Source organism: Podarcis melisellensis, assembly GCF_964234715.1.
Source record: "Podarcis melisellensis genome assembly, chromosome: 3".
NCBI classification, from domain to species: Eukaryota; Metazoa; Chordata; class Lepidosauria; order Squamata; family Lacertidae; genus Podarcis; species Podarcis melisellensis.
Window position 1 is genome coordinate 119,435,966 of NC_138530.1, and position 14,356 is coordinate 119,450,321.

A 14,356-nucleotide genomic window follows, 5' to 3' on the forward strand; every position below is an offset into this window, starting at 1 on the left:
AACAAAATAATAAGATACAGTACCTGGGAGTAAGCATATTTAAAAATCTAAATAAACTTTTTAGAACTTAATTCTGTCCCACTTATGAAGAAAATTAAAAATTATCTAGAAAATTGTAAAAATATATAATTGACATGTCTGAGCAGAATAGCGGTATAAACTCTTATTTTATTAATCGGGGGAATATAGACTAAATGCAAAAATAATGTACCAATTTGTTTTATATAATCAGGGTTGCTAAAATGCTTAATAACATTGCAGTTGATGTTATATCATTCCTTGTACAGCACCTGATCCTTTCTGTTGGTGTGTTACGAACTTATACCAAAAGAGATCCTACCCACCATAGAACAAACCGCAGTTTGCAGCCAGCATAAATCTAATTAAATTGCCATCTCCATCACTCCCTTGAAACCAAAGCCAAGTGAAATGCAAATGTGGATTCATTTTCAAGCAGATGCAACTAAGCTTTTAACCCTCTAACATGGCAAAATTGAGATTTTAAATTAGACCAAAGTGTGTGTTGCTGTAGTTTTCTCCCCTGGTTTTCTTTACAATTCAAAGGCTTACAAAACAAAAATATTGGGGGGGGATAGCAAAGAAAAAGGCAACAGCATCCAGAACAAGTAATGAGCCTAAAACCAGAGGTTTCAAAAATCAAAGTAAAGTTATGAGTTTATATTGCCTTGAACCTTGCTAGAGCAGTAGGTTACAAAGAGACTCCGTTTTTCTACAAAGCCGTTATCAGGCTGTCTTCTGGGGTTCCCACCGTATTTGCAAGCTTTACCAGACAAACTGCAGTTTTTCTAGCTCCGTTAGGGAACAGACTGTGGAAATATCCAGTCTGACACTAATTGCCCATTTAGGGTTGTGACTTCTAGTGGGCACCAGTTTCCCAGGCTCTCAAGAGAGAAGTGTTTGTGGCGCCTGCCACTCGATCATTTTAGCTGCAGGTGCCAGGGACGGGACGTGGGACGTTCTGCATGAAAAGCATGTGTTGAAATATTCCACTCACAGGCTATGGAAAGTCCTCAGAGTTTTTTAAATGCTGGGTCCCTCCCAGATCACACTCCTTAAAGCAGCTCCAGACATTGTAACTGATGGAGTAGATACAAGCTTGGCGGATCATAGGGTATGTTGATTTCATTTGACAAAGTTCTCCACAATATTCTTGCAAGAAAGCTGATAAAATGTGGGTTAAACAAGGTAACTGTTAAGTAGATTTGTAGCTGGTTGACTGACTGAACCCAAAGGGTGATCACTATAAAAAGTGACCAGTGGGGTGCTGCAGGCTTCTGTCATGTTGTTTAATGGCTTCATGAGTCCACAGTGTGATGCAGCAGCAAAAAAAGCTAATGCTATTCTAGGTTGCATCAACAGAAGTCTAGTGTCCAGATCAAGGGAAGTCATAGTACCACTCTATTCTGCCTTAACGGACACAGGTGGCGCTGTGGGTTAAAGCCTCAGTGCCTAGGACTTGCCGATCGAAAGGTCGGCGGTTCGAATCCCTGCTGCGGGGTGCGCTCCCGCTGCTCGGTCCCAGCGCCTGCCAACCTAGCAGTTCGAAAGCACCTCTGGGTGCAAGTAGATAAATAGGGACCGCTTACCAGCGGGAAGGTAAACGGCGTTTCCGTGTGCAGCTCTGGCTCGCCAGAGCAGCGATGTCATGCTGGCCACGTGACCCGGAAGAGTCTCCGGACAGCGCTGGCCCCTGGCCTCTTAAGTGAGATGGGCGCACAACCCCAGAGTCTGTCAAGACTGGCCCGTACGGGCAGGGGTACCTTTACCTTTACCTTATTCTGCCTTAGTCAAACCACACTTGGAATACTGTGTCCAATTCTGGGCACCACAATTTACGATGGATGTTAACAAGCTGCAACATGCGCAGAGAAGGGCAACTAGGGTCTGAAAACCAAGCCTTATGAGGAACAGTTGGAGGAGCTGGATATGTTTAGCTTGGAAAAGAGGAGACTGAGAGGAGATATGATAGCCATCTTCCAATATCTCAAGGGCTGTCACATGAAAGATGGAACAAGGTTGTTTTCTCTTGCTTGAACCAATGGCTTCAAGTTACAAGAAAGGAGATTCCAACTAAACTAAAGAACTTTCTGACAGTAAGAGCTGTTAGACAGTGGAACGGTCTCCCTCGGGAGGTTGTGGACTGCCCTGCCTTGGAGGTTTTTAAGTAGAGGTTGAATGGCCATCTGTCGTGAATGCTTTAGCTGAGATTTCCACATTGTAGGGGGTTGGACTAGATGGCCCTTGGGATCCCTTCCAACTCTACAATTTTATGAAAGTGCTCGAGTTTGGGGCTACTATTGCTACAGTGAGGGGGAAATTCTGGATGAACTCTCTCTCTGCCCCCACCTCCACATACAAACAAACATGCACCAAGACTCATATAACACTTCTTGTTCCAGGATGCCTTTAGTCCTGAGCAGGTGTACTGTTCTCTATTAGAAGCTGGAAATAAACTGCAACATTTTATTGCAGGAACACAATTATTATCAGCAGAGCACCAAAGCAGGACCACATGGAGAGAAGAGTCCCTCGAGGGCTTCCTGAGTATGATTCTGTAAACAAACAAATAAGAGCCCAATAAGTACTCAACATGCTCATTGTTCTCCAAGGGGGGGGGGCAGTTGGAGGACACACAAGGGTCTGCTTGAGCCCCTGGTAACTTGCAATATCCTGGAGGGTTGTGTGGAGTTGTGGCTGGGGAATGTGGAGTGTGAGAAATGGACTACCGTGCCCTAATTCCCACCAGTCCAAAATGTAATGAACTTTTTAGGGCCTGACCTCTTTGAAGCTGAGCCAAGAGCTGTGCAATATATACATACCGTTAAGAGTCAACTCCTGGTGGGGTGATGAATTAGGAGCAGAGGGGAAATGCTCCAAATTCTCTTTTAGCCCCTGGCAATTTTTCTGTTGTCTAGGAGGAAAGATGAAAGCAGGGCCAGAGATCCATGTCATGAGACTCTCCCATAAATATAACCTCCTTCACATTGTATCCGTTCTAGTTCCAGACCACATAGGCAGCACCCTGCCAGGGGCAGAACTATGTGCCCTGGCGCAGCGAGCGTCAGGGGAAGCGCTGCCAGCCGCCAGCGCAGCAAGCGGGGAGTGGGGGTGTGGCAATGTCACCCGCCCTCATGGCTGACGCCCGGTGCGCACCGCACCCCCTGCACCCGCCTTCCTCCGCCAGTGCATCCTGCTCACTTAGCTTCACAACCTGACACTGGGAGCTCATCCATTTGGGCTATAAGGAGTGATTTTGCAGCAGTTCCCCCAGAGGCGCCACACACACAATTTCTCACAGGCCTCAAACTTGTTCCTTCTAATCTCAGCCTTGGTGGTTTTATGCCTCTTGACAAGACAATTGTATCTTCACACCTGGAGAACCCCCTAAGCATGCTCAAAAATAGGTGCTTGTAAATTTGAAAGGAGACAGCCCACCTGACCCCAGCAAGCTTAAGGAGGAGATATGGGATGCTGAGGGTGTTAGGTAGAAAAAAGAAAACAGCTTGATGAAGTCCCTGATAGAAATAAATTCCATTTGGAAATGATTAGGGTTTGAGAGATGCAAATCGAGTTTAGCATCTCCCCTCCTCGTGCGAAACGGAGAGGTGGAGGAAGGTGTCTCCTGGGTGGAATCTAGATACATAGAAAAAAACTCGTCTTCTGGTGAGGCATCATGGCAGACGCCATGGCAGCGAGCAACTCCTGAAGCCAGCCAGAACCAAGTGGGCTACCTGGCTGGCTCCCGGAGTGCAGGGCCTGCTGCTGCTGCTGCTGCTTCCACAATCGACAAGGAACTGGGGGCGCCCAGTGTGCCAACTGAGGGAGCTGCCAACCCCTCCCCGCAGGCCGAGCCGGGAACGAAAGTGAGGACACCCAGCCACCCAGCCGACTGTCCAGCGACAATCTGGCACCAAGAAGATCCCGAAGCCGGCGCAGGGGAGAAGAGGAGAGAGGAGAGAGAAATAGTGGGCAAAGAAAGACACGGAGCCCCGACCTTGCTGCTGCTGCTGCTGTCCCCAACGCCGCCACTGAGAAGGGAAAGGAGGATAGGTAGGAAAGAGCACCGGGAGGGCAAGGGAAGCCATGAAAAGACACGTGGCTGAGCCCGACCCGAGGCTCCACACCCCCCCACCGCGGTGGGGGGGGTGTTTTGAAAAATACATAGCTCACTGTTGCCACCTAGTGCCACATTTGTATACTACACTTTACAACACATTTAAAACATTTTATTTGCAGCTGTTTAGCTGAGTCCCTGATGAAGCCCTGAGGCCAGGAACGCTGCTCTTCTAGCTTAGCTCCAGCCCTCAACAGGAGCACTTATCTTACACAACATGGGATACACCACGGGAAAGGAGCATTTGAGAAACTCGCCAAATCTTCCAGAGGGAGCAAGGGAGACTAACAGTGGCACAACTGGCACCCTGCACAGACTGATGACGCATTATTCCGTTTCCAGATGAGGAACCATGTTGGTCTGCTGCAGCAACAACAACCATTCTCTTTGTGTCATTATTGAGATCAAATGAGCACTTTCACCACACACTTTTCAGAACTAGCTAAAATAGTCTTGTTTAAGTAAGCCTACCCAGACATCGAGAATGATGAGATAATTTTAATCTGTTTTAATATTTTAGCTTTTGTATGTTTTAAAGGATGGCTCTGAATTTTTCTTGATTTTACTGTTTTGTCTTTGGTAAACTGTTTGAGGTTTTTTACACTCAAGCGGTGAAAAAATAAAATAAAAATCTAAGTCAATGCAGACAGTCATCTCTCTCTTTAGTAGAACATGTTCATGTTTCTAATTACCAGGTGATTATTTGGAGCATAATATATGCTCACCCTCACAACAGCTCTCTGGGACAAAAAGTGTCCCCAAGTGAGAAGCAGATGGGAAGCAGTTCAGAGGAACCAGTGGAACAAACCTCTGAGGAAACGTGGTGAGAACCCTTTAAATTGATGGCATACAAAGAAACACAAATGTCTTCCTATCTGGAGAGTCACTTCTCCCATATGCACTGCCTGGGACGTTCTATGCCTGGCCCAGAGGTGACTCTTGTGTCTTTAGGAGTGAGGAGAAATTTGGCAGGTGCACTTGCCTCATCATTACTGCCCTGAGAGGTAAGAAACTAGATGTACTAATTCACTTCTTTACACACAGCCAGTAAAGAGCCACTTAGGAGCTGTCAGTCTTGAACTGAAACAGAAAGGGTCATGACCACTTAACCTTTTTTTAAACCAGCACAGAACTTGTATGCGCAATTGGACATTTTTATTTTGCGACAGCTAATCCAAAATTGCTTCCTTGATTAAATTTGCACAGCTAGGGTTGGTAGGATGCACCCCAGAAAACAAGCATTTGTGCTTAAAAGAGGAGCTAGAGTTGCCCGGGGGGCACCTGCATTGCCTTCACCCATTCTCCACCCTGAGTTGTGGAGTTTGCTGAGCAGGAGTTTGCTACAATTGCCTGACTGAAAGTGGTCTGGTGGGAGGCACCTGCTGCTTTGTGCTTCCTGCCTTGTCGCGCCCCCCCCCCCCTGTATTTTGGTGGTCTATCAACAAGGTATAGTGAAGCCCTCTTATATGAAACAACGTGAGCTTACATCAACAAAATAAAAGAAAATCAGATAACATGCATAATTTTCATTTGGTAGCTCTCTATAGCAAACATGTCATGGAGTCCACTGTCACCCTGAAGCTAATTTCCTTAGTGCTGTGTTTGTATGAATGTGGAGAACATTAGCACGCATGTGCAGTGCGTCATGTTCAAAGGTCTCTTATGTCCCTCCTCTTGGAATGTCCACATTGTCTTTCTTGGCCATGCTAGGGTGTGACAAAGAGGTATTTTATAAGGAATACAGAGTATATTCCATAGCAGAAATGTTTTTACTTCAGACTTAAGGAGGTTGCATTTTAAAAGGGAACTGAGGAAAAACTTCTACAACAGCGCTGTTCTCAGTCAACCTAACATTTCAGTCATTTTTGCTTATAAGCTAAGTAGGTCATGCATAAAAAAAGCAAAAGTATTAAAGCTAAATCACATTTAGCCAAGTGACCTAGAGCACACCGAAAACACCTAAGGTCTGTATTTTATTTTTATATTCACTGATGGGGAGCTAAGTAAGGTGCACAGCGTTTTGATGAAGAGAAGATACTACAGCACTGATGTGATGTTTCTATATTTATTATTCTTTATTATATTTTTAGTGATTTTTGCAATCAAGGGAAGCAAAAATAAAATGGCAAAGTCATAAAAATCAGATGCAAACAGCAAAAAAACTAAAATATACATCTGACAATATGTTTAAAGGGAACAAGTCCCACCCTTGCTTTCAGTGACCCTCCAAATTAAGTTTGGACAAATAAGCTTACCCAGCAATGGTCCCAGATGTGCTTCCTGGGAAAGAGCCTTTTGCAGGTGGGGAGCCACCACTGAAACGTCCCATTCGCATGCCGCCATCTTGGACACTTCCTTCAGAGAGGGCACATGAGGGAGGTGCTCCAAGGGCGGCTGCAGTGTCCCGGCTGGTTTATGTGGGCAGAGGCAGCCCTGGAGGCATTGGAGTCCTGAGACTTTATATGTCAAGGCTGTATCATGGGTTGTAGGTCAAACCAGCACTGCAAACTAAGTGATAGCCAGTGCAGTCGAGCCAGGATAGCTGCTAAATGTTCAGACTGTCCTGCCCTGGTCAGCCCTGCTGGCTGCTGAAATCTGCATCAGCTGCAGTTTCCAAACTGTCTCCAAATGCAGTAATCTAACCTAGAGGTGACCAGAGCACAGACAACAGAAGTGGAGCTATCCCTGTCCAAATTGGGGCATAGCTGGGCTGCTGGCCAAAGCTGATGGAAGGCACTCTGCGCCACAGAGGCCACCTGAGCCTCAAGCAACAGCAAGGGATCTAGAAGGACCCGCAAGCTACATAGCTGCTCCTCGAGAGGGAATTTCATCACGCCCACAGTAGGGGATGCTCCACCCATCCAGTCTAGGGAGCCACCCACAAACAGTGCCACAGTCTTATCTGGATTAATCTTCAGTTCATTTGTTTGATTTTGTTCTATTTCTGGGGAATATGAGTTTGGCAGGACACCTGGCCTTGTTGTAAGCTATTAAAGGTCATTTTAGAAGCACCTGATGAAGTGTATATACATGGTTGGCTAATGGCACTCAGTAAATGCTGGAATGTGCATCGACTCCCATGAGATTCACTCCATAATGTCACAGCAGCCCCGATTTTACAAGCTGCCAAAGTCAGGCAATATGTTTTGCAGTAACCTGACTTTTAATTTCTCTTCCTTCTGTGGGGGGTAATTCCCTCTTCCCATAAATATGTAAGTTAGATTTCATAGAGTGGTCCCAGGGCAGCTGCGGAAGAAATCATCTAGCATAAATTCATGCTGAGGTATTCCTGTCACTGCAATGGTGAAACGAGTTCGGAGCTGGAGTGTGGTGGGCCCACGATGAAGGACATTTGAATGGCGCTTGGAACAACATGTGAGAGTTTGATATAGAATAAGTGTATGTGGCAGCTTTGTCACAAAGAAAACGCCTCAGAGCGATGGCATCTCCTGTCTTTTTCACCTTTGTACATGTTAAAGTTCTCAATAACCACAGAATGTCAAAAATAGTCAACTGCACTAAACACTAAGAGCATCTTAGGGCATTAACATCCAGAACATTAGCCTAACCCTAAAACAAGGGAGCATTCACAACATTTCCCCATAGTTAATAATCCATAAAGCATGTTGACCACAGTCATGGACAGCTGAGGAGTCAGGGATTAAATAGTGCACAAATGTGTAAATTTGTGTAAAATGTGCACAAGCGTGTGAATGTGTTATTTTGTTCTACCCCTGCCCCAGTGTCCCATAGAATAGAATCATAGGACTGGAATGGACCTTGGATGTCACCTAGTCCAAACCTTGGCTCTGTGCAGGATGCAACAGTAGCATTTCTGCCTGATGGTGATCCAGCCTTGAGTTTCATACTGTACCTTGCTTCCTGACTGGGCAACATGTTGCAATCAAGTCTGACTCTTGTTTCTGCCCTACCTAACACTTTGATGTTCAGCTTGCCAATGTGTTGATTTCTATAATAGAGAACCAAGGATTTCTGCAAGACAGTTTCCAGACTACAGTTGTAACTTGACAACTATGCTCCTTAAAAGTCTATGCCATTCCTCTACCAGAAAAGAAAGAAACATTTTGATCTAATTCAACTGCTCTTATGACAATTTTTCTGAAGTATGTAGGAAAGAAACAGACATAGACCCAATAGGAAGTTTTTTAAAAATCTAACTGGTATGTGGGAGTGGAGTTTTTGGCAACAGCTGCAGCAGACGCCCCCTCCCAAATTAAAAATCAGGTGGCATCTATCCAAAAGTTCTTAAAGAACTCAAATGTGAAATTTCTGGTCCTCTAAGAAATTGGCAGCAGCAGCAGCAGCAGCAGCAGTATATTGTCCTTCATCTATAGATCACAGTTCACATCCATAGATCTCAGTTCACCCATAGTTCACGTCATAATAATAAACATATGTAGCTTGTATTTTTAAAAGGGTCCAAGAAATTATACGTTAGTTGGCTTTGTATCTGTTCTGGGAAAAGTGATGGAAAGCATGACTAAAGACAAAATTACCAAGCACAGAGAAAAGTCAGCATGGCTTCTGAAAAGGTAAGACCTGTCCAAATAATTTTTTTAAGAGTTATTTTAGTGTGTCATTAAGCACATGGTGATGCAAAACGTTGGATCAGCTGGAACTAATGCTTTTTAATTTGTTCATGAATGAACGACCTGGAGTTAGTATTGAGCAGATGACACCAAATTTTTCAGGTTGGTAAAAGACAAAAGGGGTTGCAACAAGTTGTGGTTCAATGTAAACAAGAGTAAAGTGTTACACATTGGGGCAAATATACTAAGTTTCTGGTGGTTACTGACCAAGAAAGAGATATTGGGGTCACAGTTTGATGAAAATGTTGCATTGGTGTGCAACTGTTATGAAAAGGGCGAATTTAATGGTAGGGATAGAAAATGAAACTGTCTGTACCACAATGCCTTCATATCATAAATCAAAATGCTTATAAATGTGGCTATGTGTAGAATATTGTGTACATTTCTGGTAACCACAACTCAAAAAGGGCATTGTTGGCACCTGTCTTTCTTTTTTTGGTGGCTCTTAAAAGAGTCTTTGGGGTCGCGTGCCAAGGGCAAGCGGTGGTTCCAAGGAGCCTCTTCTTCTTGGGCTTGGCCACTTTGGCCTTGGAGGTCTTGAGCTTGGTTTGGCCTTGACTGCCTTGGCCTTGGCCACCGTCCGTCTTGAGAGACAATGGAGTACATCTCCAGTGGTGAAGCAAAACCGCTGCATTAGCAGCACCAAAGTGACCTGGGCAGTGTGTCTGGAGGTCCTGGGCTGCCCAGATCGTCTGCAGGAGTTGCTGGAAGCAGGCGCACCAGGTGCCATCCAACCACCTTAGGGACTCCACTCTGGATTTGTGAAGGGTTTACTCCTGAGCCTTTTCTTCTTCTGAAGATATCCCACAAGGCAGCAGAGGTTTAGGATCAGAGATTTCATTCTCCTAGATGGGCCAGATGGGATACCTTCCTAGACTGACAACCCCCATCTCACTTCCCTCTACGGCATGTGCAGAAACCGCCTTGACTGTTGGACCCACTCTTGGTCTCATCTGCTCAATCCACCAGAGCCTGTCTTTGAATGCAGGGGAAGCCCTAACTCACAGAGAGATTGAGACCTATCAGCTCCGCTCACTGGCCAGTCAAAGCTGTTCTCAGGGCATGCTGACAGCTTCTTGGAGCCCCTCCCCAAACACCCCATGCACCCCCAAAAAAGGATATTCTAGAGCTGGAAAGAGGGCAGAAAGGGGTGACCAACATGTTTAAGGGGCTGGAGCAACTCCTCTGTGGGCTACAGTTACCACATTTGGGGCTCTTTAGTTTGGAGGGGGGAGACAAGTAAGGAGGGAGGCTGGGATAGTGCTGTAGAAAACTATGTGTGGTGTAGGAAAAGTAACACCAGAACCCAGGGCCTTCTGGGGAAGCTGAATGTCGGAAGAGGCACAGACAAAGCCAAGCGTTTCTTTACACTGCGCAAAGTTAAACGATGTAATTTGCTACCACAAGATGTAGTGATGGCCATCAACTTGGAAAGTGTTAAAAGGGAATGACAACCATGTCTATTAGCATATATGTGTGTGTCTATACTGTATATTAAATTTCTGTCTCATTTTTCTTTTTTCATGGATTGGTATATATGTGGTATCCAGGTACTGACCAGACACAGGTCACAGTGGCCTCTTGTGCCTTAAGCTAAGCGCTGCCGGATCACACCAAAGGCCTTGCCCAGTCTGCTCTCGGGGCACTTAGAAGGGATCCATAGAAAACAAAGAACTACATGCAGCAGGCTGGTGGGAGAAGGACCAAAGCGTTCTGCTCCTCCTCTTCTGGGGCCATCTCCCCCACAAATGGGTACCAAATGAAGGAGAGGAGAGGCCCTCCTCCACAGTCCAAAACAGCTCTTGTTTTGTATTTGTTTTGTTCTTTTCAGGTTAGCAACTTTTTTGGATTTTCTTACAATTTCCTTATAAATTTACAATTAGTGGTATGAGGGGAATTTTAAAATATGCAGGAGCAATCAAAATTAGAAACATTATATGCTTTTTTTACACACATTTCTATGGTAAAAGTATCTGTATATCATGCACAGACGTTATGTGTGGCAGTCTTGCTACATGGACAGACAGAAAAACTAACATACATGTCATTGTTACAAAGTTATAACATTTCTTTTTAAACACAATATTTTTTTAATGCATCAAATCTTCAATGGTGGTAATAAATCTTGCAACTGGTGTTGAGCCTTGATTGAAGTCCCTTTTTGCACTTGGGTGTTTTCTGTTTGGCCTCTTTGGCTTGTGGGTGTCATATATGTGGTAGAATTGGCCTCTTGCCCGGTGGTTGGTCAAAAGTGAACTCAACCAAGGAAGGTGCTACCTTCATCACCAAAACACGGACTCTGCTCTGTTTGGTTGGTTGGCCTGCCCAAGGGACACAAGGGCAGAGAGCTGGCAAGGTTTCATAGGGGAGGCCAACTCTCCCTGAAAGAAGCTGCGGTCCAAAGTGCAACCAAGGACAGGGTAGCAGGAGCTACATCTCTTGAGTCTCAAGGTTCTTTACAACTAGAAGGAGCAAGTGAAAAGAACAGCTAACCAATATTTGGCCACATTAACTGATCTTGGGCCTATGGAAGAGAACCTTTAAACCTAAAGATTTCATTCCCTAATAGCTGTGCACAGAGACATGGAAATAAATTATGGTGTTAATGCACAGTTTCATATTCCACAGAGCAACATGGACTTCCACAGGAGCACCAACCATGCCAGCCAGAAATTCCCTGAGAGCCCAAAGGAACACATTAGATCCCATCAACCTTTAGGGTGGGACCTAATCGACCTCTTCTTCCTATGGTGGACAGCAGCAGCTGGAGGCCCAAACCACCCCAGGATGTGGTGCAATGGCAATGGCAAACTCCCGCAGTTCCAGCTGACCCCGTCTCCACCAAGTCAAGAACATCCAGGACGACCTGCCACATAATGGGGCAGACTCACAGTTCTAGACTCAGGGGCTTCTCAGAATACAAAAAGTTACAGCACGTCTATTGGGTGTTTCTGAGCATGGAGAAAGTTTCACTAACGGCATGGAACAAAGTTTAATTCCCTGACTGTTAGTTTTCAAAGCCGTTTTCCTGCCCAACAAAGACAAGTCATGTATATGAATCAGAAATAAACATAAAATGCCCCTCAGTTATAGAAATCAGAAAAAATCCCAGTCAGATGGGTGGTATATAAATAATAAATTATGGCATATGAATATGTTGTTGTCGTTGCTGCTGCTGTTGTTATTATTATGTACTCCATCTGTCATATCTTTCCTACACAAAATAAATAATTTCAGTGAAAGAAAATGAACTACTACAGTGTGTTTTTCTTACTTCACTTAGGGCTTATGGTAGACTTTATGCACATTCTCAAGTATGGATATTTTCCCATGTAGGACATTATCATTCACACACACACACACACACACATAGCTGAAAGAAACATGTAAGGTATAATTCAGCAAAAGTTAATGCTGGGAAAGTTCTTCTGGCAACAATGGGATGGGATGGAATGGGACATGCAACGCAGCACTGTGCATGGTTACTTGGAAGTAAGTCCCCCTGCTTTCAATAGGACTTAACTACTGGGAAAGTGTGCCGAGGATTGCAGCCTTAATTGTGCTAAACAAGCCCTCTTAATCTCAGTAGGGCTTAGATGTGACCAGGTTTTGCTGCATTGTGCTCATATTTATAACTTCCAGGTAGATCAGGAGAACCCACTATTAGGGCTGCAGCCTGAACTAATGTAGGTCACAACCATAAAAATGAATGGTGTTTTTTTTCTGAAGAAAAATAAGAAGTTTTTGTGGGTTTCCAAATGCATGTTTGGGCTAAAGGTGGGTGTCAGGGATAACAATAAGATATGGTTTCTGAACTACGTGGCTAAGGCTTAAATTGCACATCCAGTGATGTCAGTGATAACAAAAGGTTGCAGGTTATACCTGAAATTCTGTCTGCCGTGCAACACAGCAGTCTCAAGCAGAATCCTAGAATAAAATTTCTACCAGTGGAGAAATTGTTGAGCCAAGCATTCATATCCACGGTCGCATTTTTTAGATTCAGGTAGGGAACCTTTGTTTGCCATGGGATATGAAATATTCGGGTTAGCTGGGCAGAAACTTTCCATATCCCACCATTTTGCCTTTACTTGAGCATTGCATTGATGGTGCAATCCTATATGCCAGATCATAACCAGTGGCACGGCTGGCCGTGCGGATGTTGGCCATCAGACTTGCCACCCTAGGCATGCAGCTAACGAACACAATTCCTAGAATCACTACTGCAATCCTTCTGCCATCAGCACACTACAGGACAGGTTTCCTAAAACACACCCGAGGGAAGCTTTTTCTGGACCATATCAAAGGTCTGTTCCCGTACCAAGCGGAGTTCATGACAAGTGCAAAAAATGTGACATTTCCCATATACATTCCTGTGATGGATTAGCCTCTGCCTGAAAAGCGTTGCAGAGCTTTACCCCATGCTCAGTTTATTTGCAGACGGGACAATTTCCCACTCCACACCATTCCCACCCACCCCCAAATCTACCCGCCCCCGCCCCCCCCCGATTCCCCCACAGAAGTATGTCATTGGGTGCCGTCTTTGGAAAACTACCCCAGAAATGACCACGGCGCTTCTCTTTGCTGTTGAGGACAAGGAAGGAAGTGCTGCCTCTTTAACGGGCAAAAGCATGCAGTTGAGCGCATACCTTCAATTTAGTGTTGGGATAGCTCACTTGCACCCTGGCTGTTGTCTTATTGGAGAGGGCAGCCTGCCTCAGATCCTCTAGCACTGAAATTATATCATCCAGCACGCATTTCTTATCCTGATTTCTCAACACACACAGATGGGGAAAAGTATAATTATAGCCTTTGTGGTTCACCTTCATTTCCAGCACGGCTCGGTGGATGCGCAGCAGTCCTTCTGCCTGATGCAGAATATTGCCTCCGGGCTTGGAGAGGGCGATCAGGCGGCCATACCGCCCCGGGGTGTGCAAGTCCGAGTAGAGGCGGCTTTTGGAGCGGTCCAGCGGGAAGAGGCTGTTGGCCAGGCTGCGCTCGATCTTGGCCAGGCTGTGGCTGGGCGCCACCAGGCGCTCCAGGTCGGTCTCGGGCTGGAAGCGGTGCAGGGCGCTGAAGCCGAAGATGAGCGTCAGCACTGCGGGCACCGTCAGGAAGAAGACCGGGTGGCGGCTGACGAACAAGCCCAGCTGGTGGCACGACGAGCGGAGCCCTCTGTGGATCGCCTGCCGCAGCATCCTCCTCCGCCCCAGCCGGCGCCAGGCTGCCGGCGCCGAGCGGGCAAGCGCACCTTCCGCGGGGCTCCGCGCCGGATCCGCCTGCCGCGTGCACGCCCGGCGCGCGCGCCCGCGCCGTTCAAACACTGCAGCAAGTTGCAGCAGCGCGGAGGAGAAGCGCCGTCCGGGGGGGGGGGGCGGGGAGCGAGGGAGGGAGAGGGCAGGGCTTCCCTGGCTGGCTGCCTCTCGCCCGCCCGCCCGCTGGCGCGGATCCCCCACCAGCATCCTCGCGGGCGGGGCTGCAGCAGCCCCCCCCCTCCCCGGCCCTCCCGAGCCATCGAGGGACTCGGACTTCGGGGGGGGGGCCTTCCTGCTGCGCCCCATCCCGGGCGGCGAGCGCCGCCTGCCTGCGGGCTGGATCCCCGCTGCTCGCCGCC

General features: G+C 46.5%; 1 protein-coding gene across 1 annotated transcript in view; it reads right to left on the minus strand.

The window, feature by feature from the left end:
* The window catches only part of PTCHD4 (patched domain containing 4), a 50,672-nt gene extending 36,705 nt beyond the window's left edge, over positions 1–13,967 (minus strand). Inside the window, exon 1 of the mRNA XM_081906124.1 lies at positions 13,392–13,967. Coding sequence (XP_081762250.1) covers positions 13,392–13,940 — 549 coding nt within the window. The 5' untranslated portion in view covers positions 13,941–13,967. The remainder of the gene's footprint in view (positions 1–13,391) is intronic.
* Between the last annotated feature and the right edge of the window lie 389 nt (positions 13,968–14,356).